General features: G+C 38.4%; 1 protein-coding gene across 4 annotated transcripts in view; it reads left to right on the top strand.

Annotated features, from left to right (window-relative positions):
• LOC134223649 (basement membrane-specific heparan sulfate proteoglycan core protein) overlaps positions 1–20,913 on the top strand; it is a 417,670-nt gene that overhangs the window by 138,263 nt on the left and 258,494 nt on the right. For all 4 annotated transcript variants that reach the window (XM_062702836.1, XM_062702835.1, XM_062702838.1 and 1 more), the window contains exons 3-5: positions 5,050–5,701; positions 5,780–5,942; positions 7,028–7,182. In XM_062702836.1, the coding sequence (XP_062558820.1) occupies positions 5,050–5,701; positions 5,780–5,942; positions 7,028–7,182 (970 nt within the window). The remainder of the gene's footprint in view (positions 1–5,049; positions 5,702–5,779; positions 5,943–7,027; positions 7,183–20,913) is intronic.

Below are 20,913 nucleotides of genomic sequence, written 5' to 3'. Positions count from 1 at the left end.
AGAGCAGAGCTATTTCTCTCCTAAGCTACGACTCACCCCAAGCCGATTCTTTTCATTCTACCGTTCAACTGCCTCAGTCACTGCCAAGCGTTCTTCCATCTGTCACTGTCATTGTCCTTCCCACTTCAAAGATCTCGCAAAATTAAAACGCCACCATTTCAAAGATCTTTCCAGGGCAGGACGTTTACTGTTCTCCGCAACCGAAGACATCTAACAGAGTCGTGACCATTACCAAAATTACCACTTATAATGTCGGAGTAGGCTTTAGAGTATCTAACACTCCTCAACGGAGTGTTACGAACACCTCACCTGACGCAACATACCTCAGAAAAGCCCTTGAAAACCCAGCGCTCAACAAGAAGAGAGCGGTACCACTCGACTTGGGAAGGTGCAGGGTCAGACCCCTGAGGTGTTGCCCTACCCGAAGCTTTCGAGGAGGCAGAACTAATTCCCACCAACGATGGATCACCAACCTGTTTTAATGGCCATTGACGTGACCACCATCATTGCTTACGACCTCTACTACCACTGGCCTATTTATCTAGTCTGGATAGTGTCGCAGGTCAGTTCTAGGCCAGGACGAAAAGATCTTCGTTTGCGATCGAACAAAACACGTCGTGCTGTTAAGACCACAAGGAAAGCCCTCCGAGGAGGCTTCCCTCTGGTGAGTGCATTGAAAAACTTTAAACAAAAACATTATGAGTGCCGAACGGTGAAATCAAGCGCAATCAAGCTTCAAGTACAGATAATACCTATTTAACTCTCTTGCCTCTGTTATACTGAGTTGAGGAATTCATATGTAAAAGAGAGGTATATAATGCAGGCTCACTCTTTCTGCCTAATATGGTTTTGTATTTACACAACACTCACTCTCATCTGATACACTGTCGATGAACGAAGGAAGCATTCTCATCTCATGCTGCCCTACTGAACAATGTCCCCTCGGCTCTACTCCGGCTTGTGCAGATACCACGTTCAAAACTCCCCCTTTCAATGTATGAAACGAATGCTTTGTCGCTTTGCATTTACCTCTTTCCTTGTTCGTGCAGCAGACAGCACGTCATCGAGCGAACATCAATCGGTGCACCGGAATTAAAGCCTCACTGTGGGATAAAAACGAAGCAACCGATCGTTTTTGAACAAATTTTCCAAGGCCTGCCGAACGGTCATCCAAGACTCCAAAAGCAAGCAGTGTAAGGAGTTTTTTGATTTCATAAATCCGGCGCACTCCACCGCCGAACTATGGGGGAAAGTCAATGCATCTTTATTTTCATCTACGCGGGTGACATCCTGCTTGCGGTCGTCAGATATACTCTTCGGGGAGAACGCGTATAACCCAAGCAGCAGTTAGTGCAGTTCATTGGTTGACCCCGCCTCTCGTCTTCACCATCCGGAAAAGCGTCCGCGGGCGTGTATGCAACGGTTGGCACCATCTGTCCCGCCCTAGTCTCAATAGTAACGGGAAGCCGACCTTAAACCGGAAATATCTTCGGAGTCGCCCAAGAAACCAAAACTTCTTTAAAAGTATGTTTTTCGCTTAATAGGCTCAGTGAAGCTGATTAAGCGAAAAACTAACTTTTAAAGAAACTTTTTGTTACTTGGGCTCCATCATCTGTGAGTTGTCTTTTATCCCTCAATTCAGAGCGCTCTAGGTATACCTAGTTAGGACTCTATCAAGGCCGTATAATATAAATAACAGGGCTACGCGGTATTGTTTCGGGCAAGCGTTGATCGACAGTTGACTGACTACATGTCTACCACGTCGGGAGCTTATAAGCATACTCTCCCCAGTTATACTTTCCCCAGTCTACATTGGCCGAGGGTTCCTGCACCTAAGCAGATGATTTCATATTTAGCCATCGCGCCCATTAGCCCACATATGCTTGCTTCACATCCAGAGACCACAGAATTCCTCTCCTTGTTTACGTGGATCGGATTTTGCACACAATGGTGGTATCAGTTCTAGCTAGCACAGTTAACATAAACAGCTCCATCGCGAGGTGATTACCGAGATCGGTTACCGAACTGGTTAACACTACATTGACGCTACATTGACGGTTTCGTTTTGAGACAAGGGGTCAACTTAGGCGTTACAGGGAACAACATAATGAACAGTCGTCCCAAGCAAAGCAGCGTCTTTTTGGCAGAAACCGCAGCTCTGTTCATTACCGCTATAACTCTCTCCAACAAACCGGTCAAAGTCTTATTCCGCCAGTGCCACTGCTGCCCTGCAAAGCGACCACTTAAAACATTCATGGATCCAAGTCATTCACATCTGCGAACAACAGCCGACAACCTTCGCCTAGATCTCGGGGCACTGACTGTTTGGTACCAAAGATCGATGCTGCAGCTATTTTGGCTGGGGTCGGCCCTCGAGGCCAACGTCTCACCACATAGTTTCCCCTGGCTAACATTAATGCTTGCATCAAGAAGATCGTCAGCCATGATTGGTAAAACCAATGGGCAGCTTCCAGCATCACGCAGCTACGGAAGGTCAAATGGTCCTCGGAACCCTGAAGCAAATCATCTCTGTCTTATCTGTGGCCCTGACCGAGTCTTAAGATTTCTACTTGTTCACCATAATTTATTTGTTTATTCATTGTTGATTTATAGCAAGGAGACTGCAACGTGTTTCATACGAAGGCATATTTGCAATGTCATTCCACGGAAGTCATCTCAAAGCATATCTTGTGAACTTTGCATGAATACCTTAAATTCGCCATATCCAGCAGTTTCGAGCGTGGAACGAACGAGCGAATAGTAAAGTGATCGTAAGCAAAAAGGTTCTGAAAATTCACGAAAATTGATCGCCTAATAAATCCCAGATTCCTGTTTGCCTAATGCTAGAGTAGTGATCATGGAAAGACGGATTAGTATCCAGAAGTACTCTGAGGTCTTCAACGACTGTAACCCGTTCAATTTGTGTTCCGCATATTTCGTTATCCCATACAATAGGTGATTTTTTCCGGTTGAACGATATAACTGAACATTTTTGAGCTCTCAGGGTCATGCGGTTTCCTAGACACCAATTGTGTAACAGATCAATCATGTGCTGCAGCTTAATACAATCTTCCATTTCAGGAACGACAATAAACATTTTTAGATCATCTGCATAAGCAATGCAAAAACCAGTAGGAAGTAAGCAGCATATATCGTTGATAAATATTGAAAATAGTAGCAGTCCAAGGATACTACCTTGAGGTACATATAATCGTCGTTCAGTCAGATACAAGCCAAGCCAACGTGTTTATCGAATTTAGATAACAGGATAACATGGTCAACTCGATCAAATGCAGTTTTCAGATCAGTGAAAACTGTGTCCACTTGATAACCCTCTTCGATATTTATCCGACAGTGAGACGTAAACTGCACAAGGTTGGTATCAATCAAATGACCAGGAAAAAGCCATGAAGATCCGGAGAGATGTATGACTTCGGTGCACAGAACAGGACTCCTCCAACGAGAATTTCAAGCAACTTCAAGTTGTTCAGATGCAGGCTGAATCACCTCACAGCGTTCTTGTGTGCGTGTCTGAAATGTTTCATATCCACTTAGGGCAGGTGCCGTATCTGATGTTGCTTCGGAAGGACATATACTGTTCAAAGCATTACCTGGACCCACCAGTTCGTTTGATAAGCTGACAGAAGACTGATCCAATGCTGGCTCAGCTTAAACGCTCGGTTCGTGTGTGCTAGTCAGTTCATTCGGCCGACTAAAAGAGTTCTCTGAACCAGCCAGGATTGAGCTGGTGTCCTAAATTCAGTAGATTTGGAGAGTTCAGCGAGATCAAGCATTTTGTAGACATTAGTCGGTTGGGCTGATGTAGAGATGGAGAGTCCAGCAAAATATTGTATCCTTCGTCAGGAAGTGACCTTCGTCAACAAGGTCAGCTGGGGGGTTTCCTTCACAGATTTGGTAACATGGTTTCCTTATAGTGCCACCAATCCACAACTCATGTAGCAGCAGGAATACGAAAACAGTCGCTCTCAGAGTGAGTCATACGTTCGATTGTTTAGCCGCGCAAAAGAAAATAGCTGTTTACAAGCGATCCGTCATTTGACAGCGATCTACATATTGCTATCACCTTACTGACTTTCTGATCAGCTTATTGCGGAGATCTTCAAAAAAGTTTTTTTTTGCGGAAATCCTCTGCTCTGAAAAGCTTCCTTTTTTGTGGAGTTTATTGATCGATGCTTAGGATGCTTAGGTTTGTTTTTTTTCCTGTCTTGCTGCCGCGATTCATTTCTGGTGAGCAGAGCTTTTCAACCATAGGATTCCTGGATAACCGTGCATTTATAATTGGTCATCTGGCCAGAGTTTGTCGACAAAGATTTCTCACCGCGGAATATGACTACACCCTATCTTAATTGATGTCGTTCCGTCCTGTACTTTCGACCATCTTTTATTCTCCCTCCAATCAATTGGTTAATTATTATGTATTGCATTTTTTTATAACGGAAAGATCCTAGATTAGACCTGAGATTAAGTTGTCACTGTTCCAGTATTGTGGGATGAATGACCTTATGGGTTAATATCCCTCAAATAACAAACCAACCAGCTGTTCCAGTCCCCTGCCAGTTTTTCCCTTAACACTGGTGATATCATGACAAGTAAATTCGTGTAATTTTAAATTCCAATGTTCAGCCAAATTGGCCTCACTCAAAACTATGTTTTAAAAATAAATATCACTGTTCGAGTAACACACTGATTGCAGTCTGTTAATTTCAACATTTCAACAAGGAAAGCATGGTTGTGTCAATGAATATGACTTATTTTATTCTTAATCTAGTTGATTACGTCCAGCGGTACGGAAAACTTCTAGTAGTCGTTGTCGAAACACGTCAGTACTAGGGGAGTTATTCAATTTAAAATTCTGCTCTTGCTCTTTTCTTTTGCATGTTGATATAATATCACTCTATCTGAATTTAAATTGAAAAAAAAAACTAGAATTCGAGTATTCAGTAGTTTTTACCTTTTCTCATTGCTCATAATCTTTTCAGTCGTTTGAATATAATTAACACCATCCCTTTTTCCATCTCTTCTGAACAGCACCACGATGTGGATTTAGTATTCGATGATATCTCCTCCCCAATTGCGAGCAAGGCCATCATCGGTGAAGAGCGCCAGCAATCGCACTACTCATCGTTGAATAAACGCAGCGCCGACCACAACAACGTCGAAGAGGATAGTCTCTTCGACCTAAGTGGCTTCGATAACAACAATGTTGCGCTCGCCGATGACGACTTGGAAGACGAAGATGACGACGAAGACTTCGTCGGAGACGGTGACGCCCTGGCGGCGGTGGCGGCGGCCGATCTACCAGAAGCTGAAAATCAAAATTGGCTGGTGCGAAGTGTTCACAGAATTAGGCGTAGCATCGATAATCTTTTAAGTGGGCCTGACAAGACCGTGAAACGCGCAAGAAAAAAGAAGAACCACAAGAAGCCAATTGATGGTAGCAAAAAGTCTAGAAGCGAAGGTGATTTAAACGCCGGCAAGAAGAGCGCCAGCAAGAAGAGCCATCTGGGCGAGAAACGGAAAGGTGGAAATTTGAAAAATTACGCACGCACCGAAAAGAACAAACGGAGGCAAAGCGTGGATTCCTTGCGCTTGAAGAGACAGTTCGATGAATCCGCGTTTGACGACGAAGACAGAATGTCTGGCTCTGGCGGGTTGCCGGACCGTGGATTCGAGAATGCTTGTGAGTTATGACCATCCATTGATAGCGGCAATGAGCTTGATAAGCACCCAACATGCTGTAATTTGTTTTTTTTTTCAGATAAGTTGACATTGACGGTGTTTGAGCCGTACGATTCCGAGTTCGACAATAAAGAGAGCAATCGCTTCAAACAAGTCGCCAAAAGTGTGGCGGAAAAATTACACGCATTGCTGAGTGATTTGGACTTCAGTGCGGTGTTTATCATTACAGTGCAGGAACTGGAGTGAGTAAATTATTTTTATTAGCTTTAACCACTTCATCTCTTGGGAGAGTTCGGCATCCGTTGCATGCAATATTGAACACAATTTCCTTCTCTCAAAGTATGCTCTGTATCATACATAGACGCTTGAAACTACTTTTTCAGAAATATTCTACACGCTTAAAATGATTAACACAATTTTGTGTTCTGTTCACACAATGCGGCCCTCTTCTTGAACAACACATATATGAGCGAGAATTACCTATAAAGTCTCAAAAATGGCTTGTGTGGTTTTATTATTAATAATTAATAATTAATTATTATAAAGCATGGAGGAGTCTTCAGTAGCCTTGCGAGCAAAGGCGTAGGGTTGCCAATCCGGAGATGGAGAGTTCGATTCTCGGTCCCATCTAGGATGTTTTCGGGTTGGAAACATTCTCGACTTCCTGGGCATAGTGTATCCATTATACTTGCCACACAAGATACATACTCATGCAATGGCGTGCATAGAAAAGCTTTCAATTAATAACTGAGGAAATTGAAAAGCAGGCCAAGTTCCAGTTGGAATGTAGAGCCATTGATGAAGAAGAAGAAGAAGAAGATTAAGCATGGATCTCAATGTTTGTATCAGAATTACATTTCTCATAAAACCAGGAACATGTTGACAATAACCATTACACGATCGTATCAGACATTTTTGTGGCTGTGTAACTCTTGTCATCTATATGTTGTTCAAGAAGAGGGCTGTTTTGTGTGAATGGAACACAAAATTGTGTTAATCAGCGTTAGCGTGTAATACTGCGAAACAGTCATATAAGATACATCATTTTTATTATATTTCTTTTAATTTCATTTCATTCAAAATACATATTTCATTTACTAGAATTTTGCTTTTCAACAATTTAAACTTCAGTTTAATTAATGTGGTTTAATTTATAGTTTATGTTGGTTTAATATGGAAAGACTGTATACGACATTATTTGAATTAACAATTTTTAGCGTGAAGAGAGTATGTAAAAAAATGTGCATGCTTCTCTTTGTGCTCAGAGATAAAACAAAAACCGTCGGCGGCAAAGAGCATTCTCATGTCACTCATTCTCTGTTTACAGGCGGAACTCAGATGATGCGCGCGAAACGTTCGTCACATTCGAAATCAACGTGGACAAGAGCCTGTTGAAGAGCACGATTGATAATCATCTACGCGCAGCCATCGAGCATGGATACGAAAACTTTGATATGAAGGGATACAGCCTCACAGCGGAAGGTAAATTTTGGTATAGTTCGATGATTCGGTTCGTTGAACCACAACAGTGCGGAGTGGAGGAGATTGATACAAAATGCCATTCTCTTACTTATTCGGTACAACGATCAAAATATTCGCTGTTCTTTGCAACTTTTCATTGTATTTAAAATTCTTTATGGTGACCCTGAGAAACATCCCCGAAAACTTAAGGGGTTGGATAAAAGCTGGAATCGTGTTTTTAGCGCGTTAAATTAATAGTACCTAGGGGCCATCCAGAAACCACGTGGTCATATTTTTGAAGATTTTCAACCCCCTCCCCCATGTGGTCTATCGTGGTCATTTGGCAGACCACGTGGTTTTTTTTTCAAGCACAAAAATTAAAAAAAAAACCTATGTAACTAAAACATATGGTTAATCCGATCAATTTTGAAGATGGACAATTTCAACTGATTCAAAATCAAACTAAAACCCAGCATGGAAATTATAAATTTTCATTATTTCGAAGATTTTTATGATGTTATCATGTTGTAATGTGTATCAGGTATTAGGTTATCTAGAACTCGCATACCTTCGATGCATCAGGAGGATACCAAAAATGCGGACTCATGAATAGGTTATAAAATTTCGAGAAAAATTTGTAATGGTTTAGAAATTTTCCAAAATATCCCTATATTTTTTAATTTCTTTATTGGTGATTTTTTAAATACATAATTGCAATTTTTGCTTTTACAAGTGCTAATTTATTATTGTTTTGTGGAAAATTTTCAACTGTTTATGGAAATTTTGCATTATTTGCAGTAATTCTATATTTATTTAATACTCATACCCTGATTTCTTTATTGGCAATTTCCAATTCTATTATGGAAAATTTCTATTTTTCTCTGATAAATAATCTAGAGCTGGCTCATCTCTCAAAATTTCTAATTCTTCATTGAAATTTTATTTTGATATTGCCTCGTGGAATCCAATGATGCCATACTAAACATATTTTCTCGGTCACTCTGATGTCTTTCGAATAATTTCCCAAGGAACTTCTATTCCATATCTCGAATATGCTTCAGTCAATGGTCTTTTCATAAGCGACTCATAAAAGAATGAATTTATTATAGATCAATTATCATTTTGGAGTTCGGATCATTCGATTTATCCAATTAACCAAATTATGAATGATGTATGATATAATATCCCATTAGGTCCATTGGGTTGATATGACAATTGTTATTTGTACAGCATTACACTGCCGTTCTACGCATAATTGTCCCATGTACATAGGAAATCCCAGCAAACATGGGACAAATATGCGTATGACGGCAGTACAGACTTTTTAGTTAAAAAATTATGTTGAGCTTTTAATGGAATGTCTTTACTTGTCATAAGACGAGTTTGTACCTTCCCATTTAATTCCACCACTTGATTGTACCTTGACAGATACGTATTTCGACCTCAACAGTAAGGTCGTCTTCAGTGTTTCGTACTTGACTCGACTTAGGTTATACAAAACTTTTAGGTTTTAAAAAACGTCATGGAAGTCGTATTGTTTGAACTACTTAATCATCCAAGTCCGTGAACCCAGTGCTTCTAAGGCCCTACAAAAAAGGCATAGTCATTGTGCAGCTTGATGTTGACTCAAGATAATTTTGGGTACCTTGTCTCTTAGATCTCATGTTAATGGAAATTAGGATCATATGCTTATTTCATCGGATTGGGTACATACCGATGATGAGGACATTACAAATGTCATGATTGATCACCCGAGAAGTCGTGGGCTGAACTTGAGAGCAATCACTGGCTTAACGTTCAGGATGACCCATCTTATCTGAGTGTTCAGAATGATTCAATCATTTCAACTTCATTTGCATGCTCTTAGAATCGAAATCTTCCCAAAGTTTCGGATAACTGAGTTTTCAGGGTCAGTCAAATTTGAGCTCCCATATTTTTTCTGTAAAACCAATATCTAGATGAACAATTTTACTGAAGAAAATGGTGGTCTAGCTCTCTTTTGTGATTTAATAGACAATCTAAAACGCTGGGCATATATGACCCATCCGTCCTGAAAGGGTTGAGATTTGTTTTGGAATTCAATTTAAATCGTTTTATAACACTATTTATTACCTAGATTGTTTTAGGAATTGGAGTGTTTTTCTGGAACACTGCCACTTTTTTCATATCGCCGGACTCTTCTTAGTTCTAAGACCCTTTTATGAATTTAAAAAGCATTTTATTTAGAATTTCATGTTGATTTTTTAAATGCAAACTTCTCTATGTCATAACCTTTTTTCATACGCACTACTAGAATTTTGTGCATTATTGATCGAAAAATTTAAAAATGCACCTAAATGTTCTAATTATTAAATTTTTCGATCAATTAGCCTAATTATTCAATATCATAAGAACTAGGCTTCTTAATCCTAAATAATTGCCTACATGTATTGCTTGGATGAATTTTAAATTCCAAGATCTTCCTAATTTTCAAGAATAATTATTCTGGAGTTGCAAGGGAAACCCTTCAGAATAGTTAGAAGAAATTCTTCGGAGTCTCCACGGAAAAATCTTCAGTATTTCAACGATTTTTTCGAAATTCTGTGGAAAAGTTCCTAAAAGGTTCGGTATAAATTTTGAAGAACTAGAAGAATCCGTAGAAGGATCTTAAATGCATATTTACGATGAAAATTCCAATAAACATCAAATTCGAAGAACTTCCGGTATAAATTAGAAAAAATCCAGCTTACTTTTTTACAGAATCTCTAAAGATTTTTTCAAAATCCTGGGCAAATTTAATGAATCTTCAAAGGAAATTCTTCTAAATTTCCAATGGAAATTTTTTTTGTTTTTCAAAAAAATAATCTTAGAAATTTTCAGCAGTTTTTTTAATTTCCAAAAGAAATTATTTGGAATATACCAAAATATTTCGGATGGAAATTCCTAAGATTTTCCAGTAGAAAATCGATGAAAAGTTCATCTAAAACACCAATAATGAATTTCCCGAGGATATTTCGATGTTTTTACTAGTGGAAATAACGAAAAAAATTGCACTTTTGTAGTACTTGTGAAGGTTGTACTTCAGAAGCAATTCCGATAGGAATTCCTTAGAAAATTAAATCAAAATTTTAAAGATTTTCTGATGTGAAAATTCCTTAAAATTTTTAAATCATTTCTTGTGCTTCTTTGCATGGTAAAGATTTAAAGCAATGTTTAGCTGAACCTACAAAGAAATCAAAATGACTTTCCGAAGAAGAATGAATTTCCCATGAAATTTTGGAAGAAATTATGGTGCAAATTAAAAAACACGAACCTTGTGAATTCTAAAGATTTATTCTTTGAAAATCCAAAGTATTTGTTGAAGATAATCCATAGACTCTTCCGTGGAAATTCTAAATAATGCCTCGAATAAAAAAATATTTGGAAAATTTAAAAATGTGATAGAGCGTAAAAATTTCATTTCAAAATTCCAAATTTGAAAACAAAAATCCAAAAACAAAAAAATCAACGGTAATATCAAAGTGTTTCATGTGGCATTGGCTATTTAATTTCTCATGAAAATTCAGAAGATTTTTTCTTGAAAAATTTAGAAGTCTTCTTCTTCTTCTATGGCTCCATATTCCAACTGGAATTTGGTCTGCTTTTCAACTTAGTTTATTCTTTTAGCATTTCCTCAGTTATAAATTGAAAGTTTTAAATGCCAGCAATTGTACGATTATATATCTTGTGTAGCAAGTACGAAGGATACATTATACCTAGGATGTCGACAATGTTTGACACCCGAAAACATCCTAGACAGGAACGAGAATCGAACTCGTCATCTCCGGATTGGCAATCCTATGCCTTTGGTCGTAAGGCTAACTGGAGACTAAACATTTTGAAGTGCACTCCCCAAAATGTTCGAAAAACTTATTTTGGAAATGAAATAGAATTTCTGGTGAAGATTCGGAACAACTTGTCGAAGAAATTCATTAGAATGTAAAAAAAATATGTAAATATGAACATTTTTTTCCACCGAAAATTATATGTATTTCCCACGAGACTGTTTTTAATTTTCAGACAGAATTCACATAGAATTTTTTTCGGCATTTACACTGGCGATATTTTGTTTTTTTTTTAATGACCAATTTGTAGCAAAATTTACAAGCAAAATTTTCCAGAGAAAATTGTTCAAAAACATTCTGAATGCTAGCACTTTATCAGGATTGTATGAAGTAAGGTCAAAGTTTTTACAGGAAATTTTTTCACTGGATTTTTCCTGAATATCCACAAGACATTCTTTCGAAGATTTTTCTTGAATTATTGTAAAAACATGAACAGTTTTCAAAATTGTAGCTGTAGTCCGCTGATGCAAAAGTGTCGGTGGCGTGATGCCAAAAACCATCTGCGGCGGAATTTAAAAAAAATATTTTTTCATTTTTCTTTCCCAATTTTTTTTGGTGAAAATTGAGACTGAAACGCAACCTGCTTTTTCGTTTATTTTTTTATGGAAAAGGGATCTAAAGCTAAGTTGGCCAAATAACTCAGATATGCATCGGCGTTGCGACCGACGCTGCGTTACCGGGTTTTCTCGATGCTTAATGCTAAATTCTTTTTAACACTGAGTTGAAAAGACGCTACGTGGGCATCGGCCCTAAGATGCGCTTTGCGTTTAATGATTAAATCATTAAATTTTGATGATTTATATTTTTTTTACACCGCTATTGTTATGCAACAAAAGTTTTTCGTGTAAAAAAACCACGTGGTTCGAGAGCAACACCCCCCCTCCCCCCATGTGGCTTATCGCGGTCATTTTCTAAACCCCCCCCATTATATGACCACGTGGTTTCTGGACGGCCCCCTACCTTTTTCGAGCGATTTTGCGTAAATTGTGTCTACCAAATATTTTATATGTAAGTTATCGCTTCTTTGGATGTATTCCGCTTTATAATTAATTCCCCCAAAAGTGAGATGAAAAATATTTTTTTCCGCTTTACAGTATAGGTACCAGGTTTGTGTATTCACAAAAGTAGTAGCAAAAGGAAACACGCAACACGACTTTTGCTGTCGATTGGTAACTGCGATCATGCTTATGGAAGCTTATGGAACATTGCATGCAGCGACCCAGTGATAGAATTACGATGTCTAGTTGCCGCGGCGATAAAATTGCTTAGATTTGAAACATGTTCATATCATCATGTAAGCATACAAACATATGGAGACGCATGGTGCATTGGTCCATCAACTTCATGTGGCTAAGTAAACTTTTGTGGCGAAATAAACTCCTTGTGCACAAAGTAAAGGTTTAATGTGCCCCCTTGGTCAAAAAGCGTCTGTGTGATTCCTATAAAACTATAAACAACTAAGGTTAAAAATCAGTTGATACCTTTAAATATTTGTATTACATAATGGAAATAATAGCATGTAACTTTCATTTGATGTAACTTTCAATGTTTGGTTGCTGATCGACGCTGCTGTACTGTCCGCAAAATTTGCTTTGGAGCACTCATTTGGGCAACAAAATAACTTTTCACAGTGGTTAATATGATATAAAATGCTTTAATCTTCAAACATGTTTCGTTACGTTTACGTAAGGTGGGACGCAGGCAATTGCTGAAACCCATTATTTCATGACTTTTCAAAAAAGTGTTGTTGCGTGTTCTCTCTAATATTTCCATATGACAACTCACTCACATAAATTCTTTTGAAAAGTAATAAGTCATTTAAGTATTTCCTTAAGGGGCATATTATACCGTTTTACCCTAATCTGCATACCAGTGAGAGCATCAATTACGATAAAAATAACTTTACCTGAGGTTACTACTTGAACTGTTTTACGACAGTTATATCAAACAAGAATTAAAACAAAACAAAAAAACTGTTATAACTATTTTTTTAGGTAAGTTGCAATAATCAACAAACATATTAACTTGTACTTTCCAGAACACGCAGAAAAGAAGAATCAAAAATAAAAAGATTTGGTGAAAAATTACTTTAAGCAATGATCAGCATAAACCGTAACAAATCTCTAAAAATTAATGAAATAATCGACAAGTTTTTCAAGAAAACTTTGGCTATTTCTGCGAAGACACAAACCTTGTACGTTGTAAAGCGGTAAAATAAATATTTCATCTTACTTTTAGGATGATTGACCATTAAGTTGAATATCTCCAGAGAAGCGCATTTATTTGCTGGTGAAATTTCTGACGCCATAACCATTACACAAGGCCAGACATAAAAGGCAGAATCTGATCAACGGTTATAGGTTGGGATATATTGAGGGTAGGGTTTCTAACTTCAGCAAAATGCACATGATCTACACGATTTGATTACAACTTCACGGTAGCCGGGCAAGCGGCGGAGAATATATTAGCAGCCAGTTGGCATCAGACGGCGGAATCAAGATCGACATAGGAGTACGGATCATGAAGGCTGGGCTGCTTTTGCGAGTTTATGAAATATATGGAGATCCAATCATTTTAATCAACGCAATAAATTTCGAATATTAAACTCTAACGTGAAATCTGTGTTGTTATACGCCAGTGAGACTTGGTGTGTATCAGCAGAAATCACGCAGAAACTGCAAGTATTCATCAACCGATGTCAACATTTTATAATTTGTGCCTTGTGGCCTCACAACTGGATCAAGAGTGCTGAGCTCCATCGGCGATGGCATCAAAAACTGATATCCACTGAAATTCGAGAGCGTAAATGGAGGTGGTCGGCCAAATATTTCGAAAGAAGAAATCTGCAAGCAAGCGCTGGACTGGAACCTGCCCATCGCAACATCGCAGCAGAGGCAGACCCTGGGGCTCGTGGCGACGTAGCCGCAACAAATAAATGAAGGAAGTCGACAGAACCTGGGCCTGGGCCCAGGTCAAGACTAAGGCGTGCTGCCACCTCGGATAAAGATCTTTTACGTTGGCCCTATGTACCCCCAGGAGAGCTTAGGACACATAACTAACTTACCTACTGCCATGGTTTGATCAGTCAGGATTCAAACCATGTGAAGATCATCATTCGAAATTCAAGCTTCCTAAAAAAACTGGATATTAGCATACCAAAGCATAGCATATGTTATTGTACAAATCGTGGGTGGCTATACAATGCTCAATCGAGAAATCTACTGTATACTGTCGCAAATTTGTAGTTGGGATTAGTACCTTTTCCTATACAGTAGCAGTTTTATACCTGGCCACGTCCTTACAATCACGGAAGGAAGGGAAGGAATGTTATTTCAACATCTACTAGTGAAGAAGCAGGGAGCCCATACTACTTTCATAGATGTATCGGGAAGGAAAATTTTAGTGGGTAAAATGAATAATAGGGAGCTCTATTCGACAATAAAGAGCGTTTGTCAATAACAGTATATGCTGAAAAATTATTAAAATATATTCATCAGCTAGCTGACCCGACGAACTTCATTTAGCATTAGCATTAGGACACCTACTTAAGAAAGATGTAGAGAACTCTAAGACCTCTCATAGATGCCACGGGAGGTTTTTTGAGATTGTGTGAAAGGTTATAACAGTAGGAATCGTTTTGGTAGAACGTGAAACACATAAAGAACTAAGATAGAAATACAAAGTAGGAAATGGACGAGCCTGGAATTGAATCCACGACCTCTTGCTTATAAGGCAGAAGCGGTAGCCACTAGACCACCGAGCAAGCAGACCCGACAAACTTCGTTTCGCCTAAAATTGATTTATGGAGAAATTTGTGTTTCATTTGCATGGAAACCCCCCTTTCCAAAGTGGAGAGGGGTCTCGAACCATCTCAAGAACCTTCCCCGGCCCCAGGAAAAAGTAACCCGGATCTTACAAATGTTTCGCATCATATACAAAACACGTTCAACCGCACACTTATTCACCGAATATTAAAAACAGAATCAAAAACTCGGATTTTACGAATGTTCTGCATCGTACCTAAAACACGTCCGATCGCGCACCAATTATTTACTCACTCGGCCGCGCGAACTATCTGCTTACTGAACAGAAATACGACAAAACAGGCACTGATTGGTTTTCATTTCGAACGCAAATAAACAAAAAAAATCGGCCCGCACAAGCTAACTGAGTTATTCTCGCTGAAACCGGGCCACTATTTGCACGAGGTTCTTAAAAATGACTAAATTTATATTCTTTCGAAAGCTATCGGCGAGTATATTAAGGATCCGAGTTAAATTCTTCAGAAAGATGAACCCCTCGTTAGTTATACACGAAATCATTTTAATGGACCCCTCGATTTTTGTCAATTCTTGACTCACTAAAAGTGTCATAACTCCAACATTTCTCAACCGATCATAGAGATCAGCATATCATTGGAAAGAGGAAGAGTGTATCCTCAATTTGCAATAATGAAAATATAAGCAGCCATATTGAATTTGGCCGCCATCTTGGATTTATTTTTAAAAACTTTTTCCGCCAGGTTTGCAACTGCCGATTTTGAATATTGATACAGCGATGGAAAGCTTAGCTTATATTGTGCATTGTGTCCGAAAATCTCAGGTGTATGTTTTTCTATCAAAAGTTATGTACGATTTATCAATACCAAAATTCTTGAATTATTTAATACAATAACTTGAATACGGCTCCGTTATGCTCAACACTTTTGAGCCCTTCAAATAAAATACTGTTGTAGATATGCTTTTCATTTTTGAAACATATTTGGCTTAGAATAGTGTATGAAATCCAGGAACTGACGCCGTAGTACCACATTAACCATAAAAATAATGTTCGTTGGTCAGATGGCCCTTCAAAATATAATTTGGTAAATCGTACATAAGGCCGTTACAAATATTTAAATTAAATTATGTCCTACTGGTCTCTGGAAGGTCAAGGGAGGGGGGGATAATAAAAAATAAATATTAAAATGGAAAAAATCAATAAAACTCCTCGGATTTGTTAAAGAATGTTTTGAAAATTCTCAAAATCATCCAAATTTTTTGTTGTTGCCCCCTCAAAATATATTTTTTGGGCAAGAAAATCCAAGAGGGGGGGGGGGGAGACATAATTGTTTTTAAATATTTGTAACGGCCTAACGTTTGATAGAAAAAACATACACCTGAGAAATACTCATCTGCTACTGAGCAGAAAACAGGTACTCTATTTCTAAAAAAGTTGATATTTCCCAAAAAAAACCCTGATTGATCCACCTAGCGGTGTTTGTGCCTTTCTCGTACATTAGATATACTAAAAAAAATTGAGTGAGAATTTCTTAGCGTGTTTTTTTGTATATAAATCGTATTTTGGCCATAACTTTTGATCCCATAGTCTGATCTGGCCAATTTTCAATAGGAAACAATGGGACAGGATTCCCCGTCGAATGCAACTTATTGCAAATAAATCGGATCAAGATAAGTGCCTAAAAGATGAGTGAGTTTTATTTTGCGCACATACATACACACACGCACACACACATACAGAAAGACATCATCTCAATTCGTCGAGCTAAGTGGATCGATATATAACACTATGAGTTTCCAGACCTTCTAACGCATCACGAGAAAGGCAAAAAAATAAAATTTCTTATGAAGAAATCATGGAATGAACAATAAATAAATATAAAATATCCACAAATAATAAGAAAAATTTCAGTGAGATGGAAAACGGAACAGTTCCCCTATAATGTCATTAGAAACTTAAAATGTATTTTCTTTCTCCAGGTTTGAGTTTGTACTTCTTCAGGCTCAAACTTATTTGACATTAGCCACGATCTTGCCATCTGAAGCATTCCGTTGTGACCATGACATACCATTACTGTCACAAGCAAACAAAACCCTATATTTTCCCATTTTTACAGTACATACTCATATTTTTAATAATTAATTTTATTTACTTATTTATTTATTCATTTGACCATTTCCAACTGGCTTGAAGCCCTAATGATTATTTTTTACCTTTTGATGAGAGGAAAATAGAAGATCAGTTGATTTAGGATTTTAGGGCAGTCGGTTTCGTCGGTTAAAATTTTTGCGACGCCTTTGTTCGAGTAGCTCCAGACCGAGTAGCTGGCGGCGTTCTTAATAAGGAAGAAGGTTTGCTGGTTGGTTCCATGGAAGATTACGTAAGGCGTACCAGACAAATCTTTTTTGTACGGCTTCTAACCTAGTGATGAATGGTACGGATACCAGATTACCGAGCGAAATTATAATGTTGACCGAACAAGTGAGTGATATAGAGCCTTAAGGCAAAGAGGATCACGAAGGTCGTCGGTATTTTCAAAAATAAAGTTGACCTTGTGGTAGTGGACCTTGTATACCACCTCATTTTCATCTTTATTTGCATTACATCCCCCACTGAGACATTGCTGCTTTGCAGCTCAGTATTCATTGAGCTCTTCCACAGTTATTACCTGTAAGGTTTCCATTTTTGAAGTTGTATATCATAGCCTCACGATGATACTTCGGAAGCCGAGAAAATTTCCAACCCGAAAATATCCTAGACCAGACCGGGAATCAGCATGATCTTGCTTTGTAGCCGCACGTCTTGCTGCACGGCTAAGTAAGGCCCCAAGAGAGGGTGGACCAATCGATTTGGACAATTTAGAGAAACTAAAGCATCTGCCTTAAATTTATTTGGACTGGGTTGATTATATGAATACGCTGGGTTGATTTTGGTTTAATACCAGGTGGAGTTGACCTGGTAGACAAATTGATCTAAATTGCAGATATTCTAATTACTATGGCTGAATGCCTAGTGTTGGAAATTTGAACAGTAGGCCTTCTGAGCTGCAGAGGACAACGGAGGTCCTTCGTAGCTTAGTAGGGAAAGCACCTATCTAGCATACTGGTTTCGTGGGGTCAAACCCCATCAAATAAAGTGGTTACCCTCTAGTACATTTTTCGAACTAAATCTTTTAAATGTTGTGCAACAATTTACACAAATCGAGTTTCAGACTCCACTCCGGTTGGCTAATACCCAGAATATAGGCAATTAACTTTGATTGTACTGAACTCAAGTGGCGATCTCTTTCTTCGCTTATGTGGTCGGGATGGGATCTAACGACCGAACTGGTACGATCACACAATCCTACTGCATTGAGCGCAATTGGCATTGCACAAATCAATGCGTGTGAAAGAGTTGGTTTTCAAAATTGATTGCGAGAGTTCGGCTATGTGCCTGGTGTAGGAAATTTGTTCTCATCAGTAGCCTTTAGAGCTGCGGAGGACGACGGGGATCCTTCGCAGCTTAGTAGGGAAAGCACCTGTCTAGCGTACTTTTCGTGTGATCAAACGCCACCGTAGGAAGTGGTTACGCTCCAATACATTTTTCGAACTAAATCTTTCACATGTATTGCAATTGTACAAATCGAGTTTCAGACATAAAAAGTTTAGTCACAAAATGAGAATCATCGCACAAATGTACCATGCGTTTCCATATGATTTTATGCTTATGTGCTGATGAACAGTTTTTAAAATCTTTACCTTGCATTTCTCCTGGGAGGAACATTTCGGCCTGTAAAAAACTCATAGTCACTTACATTATAATGTTTACACAGCATATTTTTACGATCCTTCAAAAAATCTTAAGAATAAGTGCGTAAGGTCTACAAGCGAAACTAATGAAAACGTTTTCACAATATATGATCTTGGTCATTCAATAAATTCCAGGAATTTCTGAAAAATGATTTAAAAAAAACTCCACATACATTGAGACACATGTAGATTATTATTTATTTAGTTTATATCTAAATAGATAACACTGAATCAACAATTTGACGCCACAATACACGGTTCGAGGCCGCATCTCTCCATCCTTGAATGCGCCCCACGATCGCCAAGTCGTTTAGCACCTGGTCTGCCCACCTAGCTACCCTATTTCACGGAAATCATTGGACAACCTAGCTTATATCTGATCACAAAATTTACCACAAACATGGATTCAAACAGGATTAGTCTCAGTTTCAACACAATTGAACACATTTTGAGGTTTCGTCCGTTTTTTTAAATTTTATTTAGACCGGCCACTATGCGTTGTAGGATTATCGGCTTATTTTCCATAGGCAATTTTTCAAGTTCCTTGCTCCGGAACTATACATTGCTTTTGAGGTGAAGCAGATTGTGCAAGTAATTCGGAACAATCTACCTTGTTATTACGATCAGCTGACTTCTAACGCTTCAGGCGTTGCCTTATCGAGGAGACATATCTAAACAAGATAAAGACAAAAAAGTGATCATATGTGTTTATAAAGATGTTTCTGAATTTCGTTTCGCTCTGCAAGGGCCCAGCCGATTGTACCTTGATGGTGGCCGAAATAAATAGGTACTGAGCTCCAGCTATCCAATATCCAGAATTTAAACTAATTCGTTGCTCCTAAAAGCTTGAGTCATTTAATATTGAGACGCTAAAAAACTGATTTATTTCGGAGCAATATTATTAAAATAAAAATGTTGGGTACTGAAAATGAAGGTTATTTATTGATCTTTAAAGAAAAAAATGCGAAAAAATATTCCGATTTCGTTTTAATTAAATCTCGAATTTTTCTTCGAACACCACTCATCATTTTTTGGACACTCTGTCTTTTTTTTCACCATCCCTTCATCAATGTTGCATCCTTAGACACCTTTCCACTCTCCTTCTCTCAACTTCTGCTTGACCATTGCCCAATATTTCTTAATTGGGCGAAACTAAGGGCAGTTGGGTTAATTGACGTCCTTTTCGAAGAAATCCACCCCGTTATCTCGATACAACTACAGCACTTTTCTGCTGTAATGACAGCTTGTCAAATCATGCCAAAACTTTACAGGTCCTTTGTAGGCTTTATTGTACGGAAGAATACGCTTTTTTTAGACATTTCTCCTTGGGAATTCTTAGTCTTGTTTGTCACGTAAACCTGGGATTTTTGTCCGCAGCAGCATATACCTTGCCAGATCATTAGTTTCCTGTGAATTTATCGGCAAAAACTTTCTCGGGACGTCACCTCGTCCAGTAGCTCCATAAAACTTTTGTACGAGAAGCTCCAATTTTAACGATTTTGCATTTTTTAACCTGACCACCTCGTATTTTCGAAACCGGTGTCCAAAATTAACCTTCGATTTGCGGCTTGCATTGCGTATAACTTCCTTCAAACAATATGAATCGCGACGAAATTTTCAGTACTAAAAGAGGAGACATTTCAAAACAAATTGCTGTCAAAACATTAAAGTTCCGACCACTAGGAGCGCTGCGTCCCGATATTAAATAACTCAAGCTATATTGTATCCGCGGGTCTTCATGTAGCCTTGCAAGCAAAGGCATAGGATCGACAATGTGGAGATGGCGAGTTTGATTTTCAGTCCGGTCTAGGATGTTTTGAGTTCTGGGTCTAGGACGCAATGGCTTCACCAACGTTGGATAAAATAAAGAAGGTTGCAAATGAGGTAATAAACAATAAAGTGACTGGGAAGGACGAGATCCCGGTCGAGCATCTCAAACTCGGAAGTGAGCAGCTGTATGAATAGATTCGTACAATTATTCAGAAAATAATGAAGGGTGAAGATTTTCCTACCGGCAGGCTGGATGACATCATACGCCCTATCTGTGCGCCAATTACAAATGGATCATGCTTTTGAACTTGACGTACAAAATTCTGTTGCGTATTTTATTGAACAGATTGAGAGCGCCTGAAGAGTCCTTTCACTAGGAATACCAAGCAGTCCTTGATAGATTTTGGAAGTAAAATTTGTTAACTTATCATCTGTTGAATGATGCCAAAGCAAAGTACGATTCATCGAAAAAAAGAGCCGTGGTTGTTAATTGCTGAACAATGTTTTCCGTTGAAACTGTTCAAACTGATACATGCAACGTTGGATAG

The sequence above is a fragment of the Armigeres subalbatus genome, chromosome 3, assembly GCF_024139115.2.
Source record: "Armigeres subalbatus isolate Guangzhou_Male chromosome 3, GZ_Asu_2, whole genome shotgun sequence".
Lineage (NCBI taxonomy): Eukaryota > Metazoa > Arthropoda > Insecta > Diptera > Culicidae > Armigeres > Armigeres subalbatus.
The sequence above is the reverse complement of the archived record's forward strand: the minus strand, read 5'-3'. Positions and strand labels throughout refer to the sequence as shown.